Genomic DNA, 15,833 nt, shown 5'->3' on the forward strand with positions numbered 1-15,833 from the left:
ACAAGCCATTCTTTGCTAGAAGATTTCGTGATTCATTAGACAAGTTGGACTTAGGAGAAATATGCACACTAACTTGAGGGAGAGTATTGACATGAGGATGTAATTAGGTTTCTTAATTTGGTGTAGATTCGTTCCTACATTAGCTTGGAGTCCTTTAATATTTGCTTGTACCACAAGATGTGGATGTGTGTGCGCGCGCATTACCTCCGAGAGGAAGAAATACTCAATGAAAAGAATTAAACCCTAGTTTCAAGTTTTATCTGTGCCGTTATTTATATTTATCAAATTTAGTAAATGCAGGATGACTTCTATTCAATCTCTTGCAACGCCAGATGAAATGTTTCCGGAACGTGCACAACAATAGGTGGCTAGTTTTGCATTCGCCTTGGTATGTCTGTGGACGAAGGTCCAATAATCTGGGCAACCAAACGCTGCTAATTTCGATCGTTTACTTTCAGGCATTGCTCTTAAACTTACCCTGGCCAGCATTCCTTTGCTACAAGTTACAGTCCGACACATACATAAATGTAACTCACTAAAATCACAAAAACCGTCTTCCGTTGTAAGTTATCCCGACACATATGCAGTAGTAACTCATCAAAATCACAATGCAATAGGTTGACAAATAATGGCCTACAAGTAGTAGAACATAAGGGCAACAACTTCTTCTCATGAAGAAGTTGGCAGAGTCTTCGGATAGGAATTAATAAGAGTTTACATCCACATGTATTTAAGAAAAGAAGCTAGCAGTTTTGGATAGGAACTAATGGCAGTTTGCCTCCATATGCCTCTGGGAGCTGGCTTTCATCGATATCTTTCAGCAGGGTTGACTTCAGTTTTTTGTTTTCGACAAAAATGATCTGCAACGATACATGGTAAACAGAAGATTCAGTTATAACATGATGTTGAACAAACAAAAGTATCTCCCTTGAGCCTCCGGGTCTGACAGTGCATCAAATTATTTTCCTTATGAGGTTCATGACATATTCAACGTTTCTCGTTTAACTACATTAACATCATCCAAGCAGTCTAGTGGTACTTCTCTTCCCAATGTTGGAAGGGGTCTTGATTTCGTAAACCTACTCCCCCATTGACCACAAGAAAAAGAAAGATTATGATAGGGGCTGCAAATTAGTTTTACCTTTTTTTTGGTTTTGCTGTCAATAAATGGGTAAACCATCTTCCAAGCAGTCATGAATACATAAGGCACATGGACAAGAAATAACTTGCCAAGCCTCTCCGGGTAGCAGTCCTGCCCAAGACAACAAAGTGCAGATGCAAAAGCAAAATCACACAATTGAACAGAACTGATACACACACTCCAATTGCATTCATTCACCAAATCGATTAAAGACAACTACTTAAAATCTCGTTTGATAAAATGGATCGAGCTAATTTGAACCTGTAAGATTGTCAGAGCTGCCAAGTATCCACGAACATCGCTATTGGTATATCCCCATCCTTCAATATCTGCAATGGACACAAACTTTTCCTTTCCTGCTGGCATTCTGAAAGATAAAGCCAACATATTACACATGAGTCTATGACATAGCAGTTCACATCTCAACTCTTACCACGTTAACTTCATAATACAATCGTTCTGCGCTCATTCAAAGATATCGATAATCCATCAAAACTATCATACTAAAATGATCGAACCACCAAAAATACATTGTCATAACGAAGATTGAGGTTACCTGGAACATATTTTTTCAAGAGTGTAGACTACAAAACCTGCAAAAGGCAACGTCGAAAACTTAAAACTGAATGCATATCTCAGAATCTCATCTCAAATCCAAAATATATGCAGTCTCATAAATTATCAGAGTCCCCGAAAATGTAGTACATACGTTTGAACTCTTCGAGTGTGGTCTGCTTATGCCGCCCACCATACACAACGACAATGGGGCGTCCCGTCTTGTCCACACCTTGCATAAACAGCTTGTTCTGAGCAAGTTGTTTTGGAATCTCTGACTCCGAGATTGAACCATTTGGCACAAATGACTTCTTCCAACTCAGATACTTGAGGAACATGTTAGTAGCCTTCTCAATATCCAGATCACGCGCCCGAAGAAATCTCCGAATCATGAAATCATCCACATCCTGCACACCAGCACACCAGCACACCAGCATTATGCAAATGTATGAAGAATGTGAACAATGTGAGCAATCTAGATGCATATAAGGCCCATAGAGTGAATTAGGTATGCAAATGCTTCAAATTGAACACTAATTTTAGGACTACCACAAGTAATAAATTTATGAATTTTCCTGGATTAACCAAAATTAAATTCTTACTTCCATAAGAAATTTGAGCACTAAACAATTCAATTGCATTTCCTACCAAACCAATTTAACCACACTTGCTAGATATACAATAACCACATTTGAACTTGCTCCGTTCGATGTTTTTGCAATTTGATTTAGGTGCATTTCAAAACTTGATTGGAGATAATTGGAGATTGTATTGCCGAATACTTTAGTTTAGCAGGATATGCATTAATTGTTGTATGAATCTCTTCTTAGTAATGTTGTGCTTTGTCTATTGAGATTGGAAGAAGTCCGCATTAATAAAATGACAAAAAAATTAGTCCATTTTGTTAGCCCTTTTTTTACTTATATGCATTTCTTTAAGGGTTCCAGTTCCGGAAAAAAAAAGATGGTAACTTTTAGGTTTTAATGAATGTCATTTCTTTAAGGATTACGGTTTACTACACAAGCTCAGTTGATAGTATGACACAATGTCGAGATTCCGGCATCATGTGGCACTGATTTATATTGCTAGTTTCTGGATATTTCGATAGGTAGGTCGATCTTTGTCACAGCTGCTGTAAACAAGGGTTGAATGATGAACCCATGTGTCTTCTTTCTAGATTAATTAACTTGCATTCGGTCTCTGTACTATACATATATTACATATGAGTTGTACCCACGCTCTCTGGCTGGAGTTGGAAGGTCATTTCGTTCTGTTATAATCTAGCTATTTTAGTTTTCGCTAAATGCCTATAGCAAGTAATTTGATTGGAAGAGGCCTTGCTGAATGTTGATGTGCTTTTTTTGTTAGGTGTAGATTGGGAAATGTGATGTTTCTTCACATGGTATTGTGGAAATTGTTAGCATGAGATTCATTAGTGTATGAAACTTGTTTGCTGAATGGTCTGGTTCTTCATTTCAGGATTTTCCTCCGAAGCCCTCGCTCCTGGAAATGATATTAGTTTTCTCTCAGACGTCCCAGCTACTGTGGCGGCTGTGAAGAATCCTTCTTCAAAAATTGTGTATGATGAGTACAACCATGAGAGGTATCCACCTGGTGACCCCAGCAAGCGTGCATTTGCTTATTTCGTCTTGACAGGAGGCAGATTTGTGTATGCCTCCTTGATCCGGCTTCTCATCCTCAAGTTTGTACTGAGCATGTCTGCCAGCAAAGATGTTCTTGCCCTTGCTTCCCTTGAGGTTGACCTGTCCAGCATTGAGCCTGGTACTACTGTCACTGTCAAGTGGAGAGGGAAGCCTGTTTTCATTAGGCGTAGAACGGAAGATGACATCAAGTTGGCTAACAGTGTAGATGTTCAGTCCCTTCGTGATCCCCAACAGGATGCAGAGAGGGTTACAGATCCAGAATGGCTTATTGTTGTCGGGGTCTGCACTCACTTAGGGTGCATCCCGTTGCCAAATGCTGGTGATTTTGGTGGTTGGTTCTGCCCATGCCATGGTTCGCACTACGACATTTCTGGCAGGATCCGCAAGGGGCCTGCACCATTCAATCTAGAGGTACCCACTTACAGTTTTTTGGCTGAGAACAAGCTACTGATCGGATGAGAATTGCCTGGCAGTCTTTTTTTTTCTTTTCTGGGGCATCATTTGACATGAGGTTTCATAATTCATAGCTTCCTCTACATCAGGGAAAGTGATGTTTGCAAACTTAATACTTTTCTTTTAGTCGTGATTTACACATTTGGATTTTGTTAACACTGTCGGTTCTGGATGGAGTTCTGATGTCGGAATAATACAATTAAACTGATGTTCACCATGTGTAGTTTTCATGTTACATCGGTTGATTCAATCGAATAATTGAAGCTTGAGACAAATTCATTCTTACACCCTGCTTACACCATTAAATTGTGTCGTTGACAGATCCATCCATACTTACCAGCTTGAGGTCCCCCAAGCCCTAACTAAACTGCCTTCCGATGAGGCTACTTATTTCGGACCACCGGAGTAAATACGGGTGTTTTCAAAATAAGAAAGAGTAAAAGGGGTTTGGTTATGGTTCGGTCCTATTCTTTTGATTAACCTGCATAGCGTTTGGCAGTTGCATCGCAACATGTAACATTGACTTGGGCCGGTCCTACATGTTGGCGTGAGTCAACCAAATAGAATTGGAATGTAATTAGGTTTCCTATTTTGGTATAGATTCCTTCCTAGTTTGGTTTGGAGTCCTTTAATATTTGATTGTACCACCACGAGATATGGATGTGTTTGTATGTGTATTACCTCCGAGAGGAGCAAATATACAAGGAAAAGAATTAAACCCTAATTTCATCTTTTATCTTGGTACTAGAGCAGGTTTCAGCCTGTTTCTTCTCTAAATCTTAGCCACCGCTAACTTGAAAGCTCTTGTTGGCTTAATAAACCGTCAGCAAACACATATCAAGAATGTGGTGTCTCGAGACAATAGGCTCGTACTAAAACCAAACCCCATAAACCACATACCTGCTGCTTCGATGGTTGAAAACAAAGTTGTGCTTCCAGTTATGGCTCTTGCTTCAAACGAATTTCCCAACCTGAGTGCCCTACCGTTCGGATTTGGTCAAGGATGATGGAAGTTCATGTTGAAGGTTTGAATATGATGGGATATCTCAATGGACAGACTCTGGCAGTTGAAGAGATAGAACCTGGGTTCTCAAAGTGGCACACCTAGGATGCGATTGTCCGAGGATGGCTGTTGAAAACCATGGAACTGCATTTTCTTGGGCTGTTTATCGAGTTACCAATAGCACATGACATTTGGGAGAGCATTACCCAAATGTTTAATGACGAGGCGGACAAGTCCCAATATTATGAGTTAAGGTGCATGGCAATGAGGACAAGGCAAAACGAGCGTCCAGTGAATATCTACTTTGCATAATTGAAAAGGGTATGACAAGAGATGGATAAACAACGTCCCAATAAGATGGTGTGTGCAACTGACCTGAAGAGTAGGGAGGATGATCTCCAGAAGGACAGGGTGTATGACTTTCTTGCGGGACTAGATGACTCGTTCGATGCAGTACGAAGTACTCTTCTCCGAAAGAAACCTGTCCCTGGAATAGAGGAGTGTTTCAACACCATTCAGCGAGAAGCACAAAGGAAGACCATTATGCTGGAAGGGAAGGATGCTGACAGCGGTCCTTCTATGTAGACCCGTAAACAAGTCGGGTTTATTAGGTTTGGGTCGGGTTCAATCCGATCCGTTAAGTTAACGGGTCACCCGAACCCAATCCGTTGAAATTATTAAAACATCCTTAACTAACGGATGCTAACGGGTTGACCCAAAGTGACCCGTTATTTAACAGGTTGTTAACAGGTTCACCCGTTAGCGATCCGACCCGTTAAGCATATACCCAAATACTAATATTAACAGGTCGGGTCGGGTTAACGAGGTCGGGTCTAAAATGCCAGGTCTACTTCTATGGCCATGGTTAGTAAGCACTTCTTTGGGTCATCACATGTTGTACGAGACTTTGAGGATGCTGAGAAAGACAAACTTCAATACAGCCACTACAATGGAACCCGTTATACGAATGAGACGTGTTTTGAAATCCATGGTTACCTAGAATGGTTCCTGGAACAGATGAAACAGAATAAGGGGAATACCAACAACAAACATCCAGCATAAGCTAAAATCTATGAAGCTGGACCTGGACTTACTGCCATTGTCATTAGTTCTGATGGGCCTGGAGTTCAAAGTCCAGTAGTGGAACAAAGGGCTATTGGTGCTGTTTTTCAAGGCCCACTGGCATGACGAGCAAGGCTCAGATCCAGAAGACCTAGGCTCACAAATTTCCCTCTCAAGTTTGATCTCCTCAAATGAGCAATCTAATGGTACAGGTAATATGAGCACTGCCTTTATTGCGTCTGTTGATTATACCTCTTTAACTCCACGGTACCACCATCATGGAATATTATTGTCACGGCCAATGGGGGTGTTGCCCTAGTTACTGCACTTACCCTCTTACATAACTGTTTAATTGTTCCCACCTTTTTCAGTAATCTATTATCTATGGGCCAAGTCACTAAGCAGTTAGATTGTGTTGTGCTAATGTTTCCTACTTTCTGTTTACTTTAGGATATCTGAACCCAAGTAATTATTGGGCCTGGTACTAAGAGAAAGAGGTTGTACTATGTGGATGATGTTGTACATGGTCGTGTTCATCAAGTTTAAAGTTGTAACAGTGGACAAATGAAGACTGTTCAGTTATAGCATCTTCGACTGGGTCATGCATCATTTGGTTATCTCATAATGTTTCAAATTCTTCCCTAAAGTGTAATATTTACATCTTAGCTAAAAGTCATCGTGTTTCTTATTCTTCGAGTTTAATAAAAAAAACAATTCCTTTTGATTTTATTCATTTTGACACGTGGGGGCCATGTACAATTACTATTTGCCATGGAACACGTTGGTTTATAACGTTTGTTGATGATTGCACCATAATGACTTGGTTATATCTCATGAAAAAATAAAAGTGATGAGGGTGAAATCTTCAAAAAGTTCTATCACATGGTTTGCAATCAATATTTGCTTCATGTTAAAGTTCTTAGATTAGATAATGGTGGCGAATATCTTGATCACGGCGTTTCCCAATCCTTCTAGGACAACAACATTCTCCATGAGACTACTTGTCTTCAAACTCCGCCAAAAAAAAAAAAAAAAAAAAAAAAAAAAAAGAATAGGAAGTAGCTGAAAGAAAGAATCAACACATTTTTAGACTGCCCGTGCTCTCCTCATTGGTGCTTGTGCACCTAAAACATATTGGACTGATGCAATGACCTATATTGTTTATATTATGAACCGCATGCCATTGTGTTTCTATCTTTTCAAACACCTTTGGCCATGCTTGCAGACCATGTCACGCTCTCTCTCACCCTCCACCTAGAACCACGAACTTTTTGATATGTGGCATACACCCATTTCCACAAAAAACCAATATGTGTGCACTGTAGTGTGTTTTTCTTGGGTTCAATACTCAACAAAAAGGCTATCAATGTTATCATCCACCTACACGGTATATGTATGTCACCTTCTGTGAAGATGAATTATTTTTTCTACCCAGGCATACTCCTCAGAGGGAGACATGCATATGCGAGAACTGTGGCTATTTTGATATACCAAAGCATGCTACATCAGAACTGCCCAACGAGACAAGACCACAACCTTAGGAGGGAGACTTGGACCGTGACTATTTCCCCCATCCAAATGGGCTTGCTAGTCAGGAAACGGAAAAACAGCAGCCCTGAGATCTGCCCAAATGGGCTTGCTGACCTCCATAAGTGCCCAAGGTGCACAAGTGATCTTGTCGACCTGAAGAATTGCCTAAGTGAGCCCGCTGACCTCCAGAACACGCATAAGAATGGCAGCGGCACAGGTTCCAGCCCAAATGGACTTGATGAACATGGAACAGATTACAACCCACCCTCTCCCACTCTTCAGGTACTTGTCCATGATCAAACGAATACCCTTGAGATAAGTACTAACTCAGAAAATATTCAACCAATTTATGTGTTACCTAGATAGAATTGATGACTCAAATACTTCCTAAGAATTGAAGTTGCCCGGTCTTACGAAGAATATACTTGTCATAATGTCAGTATGTATTGGACCTTTTATATGACTGGTATGCTGGCATGTCAACAGTAGATACTCCTATCGTGCATAATCATCATCTTGCAATTTATCAAGTCCTAACTAACGAGGAGAGGTATCAATAGGTAGTGGGAAGATTGATTTATTTGTTACTCACAAGGCCAGATATTGCTTAAGTAGTAAGTGTGGTCGGTCAATTTATGCATGCTCCGAGCGAGGATCACAGATGGCAATAATGCGAATGCTAAGTTACTTGAAAGGTGATTCAGGAAAATGGTTGATGTATAGAAAAATATAGACATATGCAGATGAAAGGGCACACTGATGCAAATTAGGCTGGAAGTATAATTGATCGGTGGTCTATATCAAGGTACTTTACGTTTGTAGCCGAAAACCTTGTGACCTGGAGGAGTAAGAAATAAAATGTGGTGGCGAGGTTGTCATCAGAAGCTGAGTAAGGAATGGCACATGGTATTGGTGAACTCATGTAGCTTTTGATTCTACTTACCGAGATAGGATTCAAGCCCAAGGGATCTATGTTGTACTGTGATAATCAAGTTGCACAAGACATGGCTAACAATCCAATACAACATGATAGGACCAAGCATGTTGAGGTAGATAGACCCTTCATAAAAGAGAAACTAGATGCTAAGTTGGTTGATATTCCATTTGTGAGGACTGAAGAACAATTGTCAGATATCCTAACACAAGCCATTCTTGCTAGAAGATTTCGTGATTCATTGAACAAGTTGGGCTTAGGAGAAATATGCACACTAACTTGAGGGGGAGTGTTGGCATGAGTTAACCAAATAAAATTGTAATGTAATTATGTTTCTTAATTTGGTGTTGATTCCTTCCTACATTAGCTTGGAGTCCTTTAATATTTTCTTGTACCACAAGATGTGGATGTATGTGTGTGTAGATATATGCATTACCTTTAAGAGGAAGAAATATACAATGAAAAGAACTAAACCCTAGTTTCAAGTTTTATTTGTGCCGTTATTTATATTTATCAAATTTAGTAAATGCAAGATGACTTCTATTCAATCTCTTGCAACGCCAGATGAAATGTTTCTGGAACCTGCACAACAATAAGTGGCTAGTTTTGCATTCGCCTTGGTATGTTTGTGGACGAAGGTCCAATAATCTGGGCAACCAAACGCTGCTAATTTTGATCGTTTACTTTCATGCATTGCTCTTAAACTTACCCTGGCCAACATTCCTTTGCTATAAGTTACAGTCCGACACATTGTTGATCCTAAAAACTACCAAGCCTACGTGGCGCGCAGGCCGAGTAACTAATAAGCTAACTATGTCCTTCGGTTGTATACGGGGCGTGCCAACTCATCGGTCGATGAGTAAAATATGTTGATGTTGCATTGAGCGTGCGGCTGACTTCTCGATCTTGCGATTGCGCTGAAGAAGGAACACTCTCGGCCTTCGGGTTCTAGAGCCTGTAGACAAGACTGCTAGTTCTGCGAAATTCAATATCAAATTCGACTTTCAATGTGCTGAATGTAGTAACTTGTAACACCTCATTTCGTCGAGAAGACTAGTGAGATGACCTCTGCCGATAAGGATTCGAAAATCTTTTTTGACCGAGACTTGGATAGATAACCAGTCGGCCTTGTCGCAGTACTGTTTATCCAAATTGAATGTGCTTCACGGTCGGCTGATTCTACGGTAACAGTGCTGTTTATCCAAACTGAAGATGTTCGCCGATTGCCTTCACATTGCTGTTTATCTAAACTGAAGATGTGTCGGCGAGAAAGGAAAATAAAAATCTCAAAGTTGTTGAGAGGTTTCGCGAAAGTGAGGGTTTGCGCAGGGCAGTTTGTGTGTTGAATTGGATAGCCTTTTGATGTTGTCTACGACTTTGTATTTATAGTGGCTGTAAACCCATTGGATGATGTGTGTTGATGCACAAAATCGGTGATGATTTTGGTACAATAGAAAGTGTTAAGTTTGTGACCTTCACTAGATTGCTTCGGTCACTAGTGTGGATAAGTATGTAAATGGATAGAGACAGAGAAGCAAACACAAGATGTACGTGGTTCACCCAAATTGGCTACGTCCACGGAGTATATGATTTCTCATTAATTGTGAAGGGTTTACACAAGTACATAGGTTCAAGCTCTCTTTTAGTGAGTACAAGTGCATGGTTTAGTACAAATGACATTAGGAAATATTGTGGGAAAATGATATTTTTTTATAGAAGAGAGTTTCTAGCTTTGTTCTGACATTGACAAGTGTCGTGTTGTGATTGGCTTCTGATGTTGACACGTGTCGCGCTATGATTGGCTTCTAATGTCAACACGTGTCGCGCTGTGATTGGCCTCCTAGTTTGAGGGAAACTCTTATGGGTCTTTGACGGTATAACGTTGACCGGTGCTCAACAGTTTCGTGATTGGTCAAGTATGATACAAACAATGTGTTTTTTTCCAACCAAAACTCCATCTCCCGAGTTATATGCGCAGATACATCCATGCAATTCTGTAAAGACTTGCAATTCAATTATAATTCTTCCCTCAACCCATCATCTGGTCGCTCATCTCTTCCAACACATACAACTTTATCCTGTGCATGCACAAAACCAAATAATATTTCATGATAAAGCCATGTGCTTTATGAGATGTATTTTATCTCAAACGGAACTCTAGGTTGATAACAAGAAGCCACGTGGGCTTGTTACTGCCTCAGATGTTGCTTGCATGCCTATCTCCATTAATTCAAATGGAAAATCACAAACCAACTTGATTGTGAATCAATCAAGTCATCACGTGCTGCATGCTTTCAAATCAAATATAATTAGTTTAATCCTTTATCCAAGCAAAAAGGCATGACGTCATAGGCTTTCACGACTCTTGCACAGTATTAATCCCATTTAATCTATCCCGACGACTCTTGCACGGTATTAATCCTATTTAATCTATCCCGACCTCCTCAGACTCAAAAGATCTCTTTCAAGATAATTACCATGATTAAAATTAATAGTAATATCAAGAAAAATCTGTTTAGTCTTGGAGTCATTTAATGGTTCAACGCAACATACCGATAATGTAAAATCGGATCCAAACAATTCTGTACAAGAAAATCAAGACGATTTATTAAGAGATAATTATTACGATTAAAAACCGTAACAAAAATAAAATTATCTTGACTTTCTTATCCGACCGTCTAGAACCATGCTCCCTCAACGGGCCAATGATGTAAATTTGTGTCCAAACACACACACACATACGTAAATACGTAAATGTAACTCACTAAAATCACAAAAACAGTCTTCCGTTGTAAGTTATCCCGACACATATGCAGTAGTAACTCATCAAAATCACAATGCAATAGGCGGACAAATAATGGCCCACAAGTAGTAGAAAATAAGGGCAACAACTTCTTCTCATGAAGAAGTTGGCAGAGTCTTCGGATAGGAACTAATAAGAGTTTACATCCGCATGTATTTAAGAAAAGAAGCTAGCAGTTTTGGATAGGAACTAATGGCAGTTTTCCTCCATATGCCTCTGGGAGCTGGCTCTCGTCGATATCTTTCAGCAGGGTTGAGTTCAGTTTTTTGTTTTCGACAAAAATGATCTGCAACGATAAATGGTAAACAGAAGATTTAGTTATAACGTGATGTTGAACAAAAGTATCTCCCTTTAGCCTCCGGGTCTGACAGTGCATCAAATTATTTTCCTTATGAGGTTCATGACATATTCAACGTTTCTCATTTAACTACATTAACAACGTTAGCATCATCCAAGCAGTCTAGTGGTACTTTTCTTCCCAATGTTGGTAGGGGTCTTGATTTTGTATCCCGACTCCCCCATTGACCACAAGAAAAAGAAAGATTACGGTAGGGGCTGCAAATTAGTATACCTTCTTTTTGGTTTTTTTGTCAATAAATGGGTAAACCATCTTCCAAGCAGTCATGAATACATAAGGCACATGGACAAGATATAACTTGCCAAGCCTCTCCGGGTAGCAGTCCTGCCCAAGACAACAAAGTGCAGATGCAAAAGCAAAATCACACAATTGAACAGAACAGATACACACACTCCGATTGCATTCATCCACCAAATCGATTAAAGACAACTATTTAAAATCTCGTTTGATAAAATGGATCGAGCTAATTTGAACCTGTAAGATTGTCAGAGCTGCCAAGTATCCACGAACATCGCTATTGGTATATCCCCATCCTTCAATATCTGCAATGGACACAAACTTTTCCTTTCCTGCTGGCATTCTGAAAGATAAAGCCAACATATTACACATGAGTCTATGACATAGCAGTTCACATCTCAACTCTTACCACGTTAACTTCGTAATACAATCGTTCTGCGCTCATTCAAAGATATCGATAATCCATCAAAACTATCATACTAAAATGATCGAACCACCAAAAATACATTGTCATAACGAAGATTGAGGTTACCTGGAACATATTTTTTCAAGAGTGTAGACTACAAAACCTGCAAAAGGCAATGTCGAAAACTTAAAACTGAATGCATATCTCAGAATCTCATCTCAAATCCAAAATATATGCAGTCTCATAAATTATCAGAGTCCCCGAAAATGTAGTACATACGTTTGAACTCTTCGAGTGTGGTCTGCTTATGCCGCCCACCATACACAACGACAATGGGGCGTCCCGTCTTGTCCACACCTTGCATAAACAGCTTGTTCTGAGCAAGTTGTTTTGGAATCTCTGACTCCGAGATTGAACCATTTGGCACAAATGACTTCTTCCAACTCAGATACTTGAGGAACATGTTAGTAGCCTTCTCAATATCCAGATCACGCGCCCGAAGAAATCTCCGAATCATGAAATCATCCACATCCTGCACACCAGCACACCAGCACACCAGCATTATGCAAATGTATGAAGAATGTGAACAATGTGAGCAATCTAGATGCATATAAGGCCCATAGAGTGAATTAGGTATGCAATGCTTCAAATTGAACACTAATTTTAGGACTACCACAAGTAATAAATTTATGAATTTTCCTGGATTAACCAAAATTAAATTCTTACTTCCATAAGAAATTTGAGCACTAAACAATTCAATTGAACTCGGTTGCATTTCCTACCAAACCAATTTAACCACACTTGCTAGATATACAATAATCACAAACATCTGAAATCACAACCATTTTTAACTTCAAAAATCTAAGCAAAAGTAGCGACATTGTACAGAAATGCTAACAAAAGGTACTTGTTAGGATTAATGAAGAACCAAATCTAGAATCATCGCGTGAATTAGATCCGTTGGTTAAACCAATGTGTCTGCCTTTGCGGCCAAATTTTAACCCTTTTTCTCGTAATTCGAGTAAATTAGAATATTTATATGTAAATAAATAAAAACCATTCAACAAAAGGATTATAAACAAAAGCATAGGAGAAAAAAAAAAAAGCAAAAAAGAGGAAAGGGAAAGAGAGTGGAAGGAGGAATCCAATTCCACATCCCAACCTTGGAGGAGGGATCTTCTCTTTCCACAAGTGCTCTCATGATTCCCATTTTGTTTCTCTCTATCTCGTCGCTCTCAAAGTTTGCTTCCTCTTCCACTTCCTCATATGCTACTTCCATCCCCTTCCCACTCCCATTGCCGTTCGATGATTCCATTCTCTCTCTCTCTATCTTTTTCTAATTTTTCAATCCCCTCCTCTGTGTTCTGACCAGTTCCTACCACAAAACCCAGCTTTCCAAATTCTTAATAGATATCTAGAGAGCGAGAGAGAGAGAAAGAGAGAGAAACTGTGTGTGTGTGTGTGTGTGTGAGAGAGAGAGAGAGAGAGAGAGAGAGAGATGGAGGAGGACTTAAATTCAGGCAGTTGAGAATTGTCAATAGATGGCCGAGCTGAGTTGGTCCGCCCGCCGACCCCCGGAATTTGACGGACTCGTGAGATTCCGTCAAAACCTAACAAAACCAACTTATAAAATGTGTTGCAACTCCCACTGTTGACGCTTGCTTGTGTACATTGACTAACGCCCGTCACCGTTTCTCCGTTCCTTGTATATTATAATTTGGCTTTATTACCGCCCCTCTGGTCTGACCGGAGTTCGGCCAACTAACCAAACTCTATTGCGTGTCATTGTCATGATAAGGACGTTGGTGGGCCAGGTGGGTCCCTTTCGTTTCAGCAAAAGCTGTTTTCTTGATTGCGATGCCAAATTTTTTAAAGCGTCTCAAACTGTTTCCATCCTTGCTGGATGGGAACTTGTTTTTTATTTTAATTCGAGTCAATGAAATTAATCTGACGTGGAAACTTTAGAACCGTTAGATATTGTTTGACGGTTCAGATTAGAAGTCTGGTATACGCATCCCTTGGCTTAGTTCGTCAAAGAAGATATTAACTTGTGATTTAAGTTTGTCTTGATTTTCCATTTCAAGGAAAATGAAACCACAACCTACTTTCACATGATTAGGAATTATTTTATCAAAGGTCTAGACATTTATGCCCTTATAGGAAAAGTGACGTGGACATGGTTATTTGGCTTTAATTTATTTTTCTCGTTATCATAATTGAATAGTACTCATTGTTATAAACACGTGAGCATGAGTTAGACCATAAACGGACTTGTAACAAAAAAGTTACGCTCATTTAAAGTGTGTTAACAACGGGTAGAATTGTACACGCATGTGCAAATTAACCAGTGTTGGAAACACTTTTTTAGATAGGATGAGTCGGATTTTATAGATTTCTTGTAGTAGTTTTATATTGCATGAAATATGATCCATTCCCTCTTTAAAATTGGACTTGTGACCTGTTTTCACCCACCAATCAGTCACTCTCCTCAATTCTCTCACCCAATAAGATTTTTCTTCTCCTCAGGCAATCATAAAGCTTTCTTTTTCTCTTTCTCTCTCTCTCATCTTCTTCTTCTCTCTCTATCCCAAGACCCTCTCCTCTCTGCAATACACATACACCACCACCAAACTTCACAGATCAAGCTTGCAACCACTACCATTGTGTTCCTCTCGTTCCCACGAACACATATGTACCAACCGATCACGAAATGGACGAGGTTTGAGTGTTCAACTCGAAGCAACTCGGAAGCTCCGACTCGGGGGTGATTTTCCATTCGAGTTCCACATTTTTAGAAGGTTTGGAAGCATCTAGGCGACTCCCTGAGACCACTAGCCTAGCTTTGAAGTGGAGCAGATGAGGAAAACCACGGGTTTAAGACAACAAAAGTAAGGTCGAGAGTCTCAAGTCTATTTTGATCCATTTCTCATCCATTTTTGGACTTTTGGAAGGTACAACCTTATTCTCCTCTTCCTGAGCTTCATTTCCATATAAAGTTTGTCAAAAATGGTTGAGAAATGAATAAGATGTGAAGGTTTGAAAATTTTCCAGAATCCAGCCAAATTCTCTAGTTTTCGACGAACCAGATGATGGCGACAGCGCCGGAGCTCCATCGGAGAATAAGACAAAATATTCTGTCAGACTTAACGAAATATTATGACGCCGTTAGGGTTAATGGAATATTCAGTCAAATCTAACGGAATATTCCTCTGTCAGTCTGTTAAACGTGTCAGACGTGTGTGGCCGTGACCTGGTGGCGCGTGACGGCGTGTCCGACCACCAGCCAACGTGTACGGTTCCGTATCGTCGAGCATAACGTTTTCGTATATTTAAACCCTCTGTTTAAGCAAACTATGGGGGTTTGTCCTAGCCTTTTTGTTTATGTCCTTATTAATTAATTAATTAGTTTAGTTATTTCCCACATAGGTGAGACTTATCCCGAGGACGTACGAGGTCAAGTAAGGTAAGGAGGCTACGATCCGACCACGTATCAGTGAGTGGGCATTTGTTTTTATATATATGATATATAAAGTTTTATAGTTTCCACAAATGCTTTTGGATTGATTTATGCATATTATGCCATGACTAAATAACGTTATAAGAAATGTTGTATTGTTGTGAAATGCTAAAATAATCATACGGGACGCGCATGTAAGTTTATTATGTTGACTAGAATTATTGAATCGT

The 15,833-nt window shown here is 39.8% G+C and overlaps 2 protein-coding genes and 1 long non-coding RNA gene across 4 annotated transcripts; 2 read left to right on the forward strand and 1 right to left on the reverse strand.

Annotated features, from left to right (window-relative positions):
* Positions 1 to 541: 541 nt before the first annotated feature.
* On the reverse strand, positions 542 to 13,820 carry LOC126607440 (sec14 cytosolic factor-like). Of its 2 annotated transcripts, none has more exons than XM_050275023.1 (6): positions 13,309 to 13,820; positions 12,426 to 12,678; positions 12,273 to 12,309; positions 11,978 to 12,083; positions 11,717 to 11,827; positions 542 to 860 (listed from the first exon to the last, which is right to left on the reverse strand). In XM_050275023.1, exons 1-6 carry the CDS (start codon positions 13,459 to 13,461, stop codon positions 744 to 746), a joined length of 777 nt encoding a protein of 258 aa, XP_050130980.1. In that variant the 5' UTR covers positions 13,462 to 13,820; the 3' UTR covers positions 542 to 743. The 2 variants fall into 2 exon arrangements, with proteins under 2 accessions (XP_050130980.1, XP_050130979.1); XM_050275022.1 differs by lacking the exon at positions 542 to 860 and adding an exon at positions 11,113 to 11,431 and having other exon boundaries at positions 13,309 to 13,815.
* On the forward strand, positions 3,139 to 4,088 carry LOC126607443 (cytochrome b-c1 complex subunit Rieske-4, mitochondrial). Its single transcript, XM_050275027.1, has one exon. It carries the CDS (start codon positions 3,154 to 3,156, stop codon positions 3,817 to 3,819), a length of 666 nt encoding a protein of 221 aa, XP_050130984.1. The 5' UTR covers positions 3,139 to 3,153; the 3' UTR covers positions 3,820 to 4,088.
* Positions 13,821 to 14,458: 638 nt separating the features above from the next.
* Positions 14,459 to 15,528, forward strand: LOC126607448 (uncharacterized). Its single transcript, XR_007617601.1, has 2 exons — positions 14,459 to 15,097; positions 15,198 to 15,528. It is a non-coding gene; the product is annotated as an uncharacterized LOC126607448 (long non-coding RNA).
* Positions 15,529 to 15,833: the final 305 nt, after the last annotated feature.

The sequence above is a fragment of the Malus sylvestris genome, chromosome 16 (assembly GCF_916048215.2).
Source record: "Malus sylvestris chromosome 16, drMalSylv7.2, whole genome shotgun sequence".
NCBI lineage: Eukaryota > Viridiplantae > Streptophyta > Magnoliopsida > Rosales > Rosaceae > Malus > Malus sylvestris.

Coding starts and splice junctions, on each gene's coding strand:
- LOC126607443 (XM_050275027.1), top strand. CDS start 3,154: ATGGTCTGGTTCTTCATTTCAGGATTTTCCTCCGAAGCCCTCGCTCCT.
- LOC126607440 (XM_050275023.1), bottom strand. CDS start 13,461: ATGGAATCATCGAACGGCAATGGGAGTGGGAAGGGGATGGAAGTAGCA. Junction 12,084..12,272: donor CTTGAAAAAATATGTTCCAG/GTAACCTCAATC, acceptor TTTATCTTTCAG/AATGCCAGCAGGAAAGGAAA. Junction 861..11,716: donor ACAAAAAAACCAAAAAGAAG/GTATACTAATTT, acceptor GTATCGTTGCAG/ATCATTTTTGTCGAAAACAA.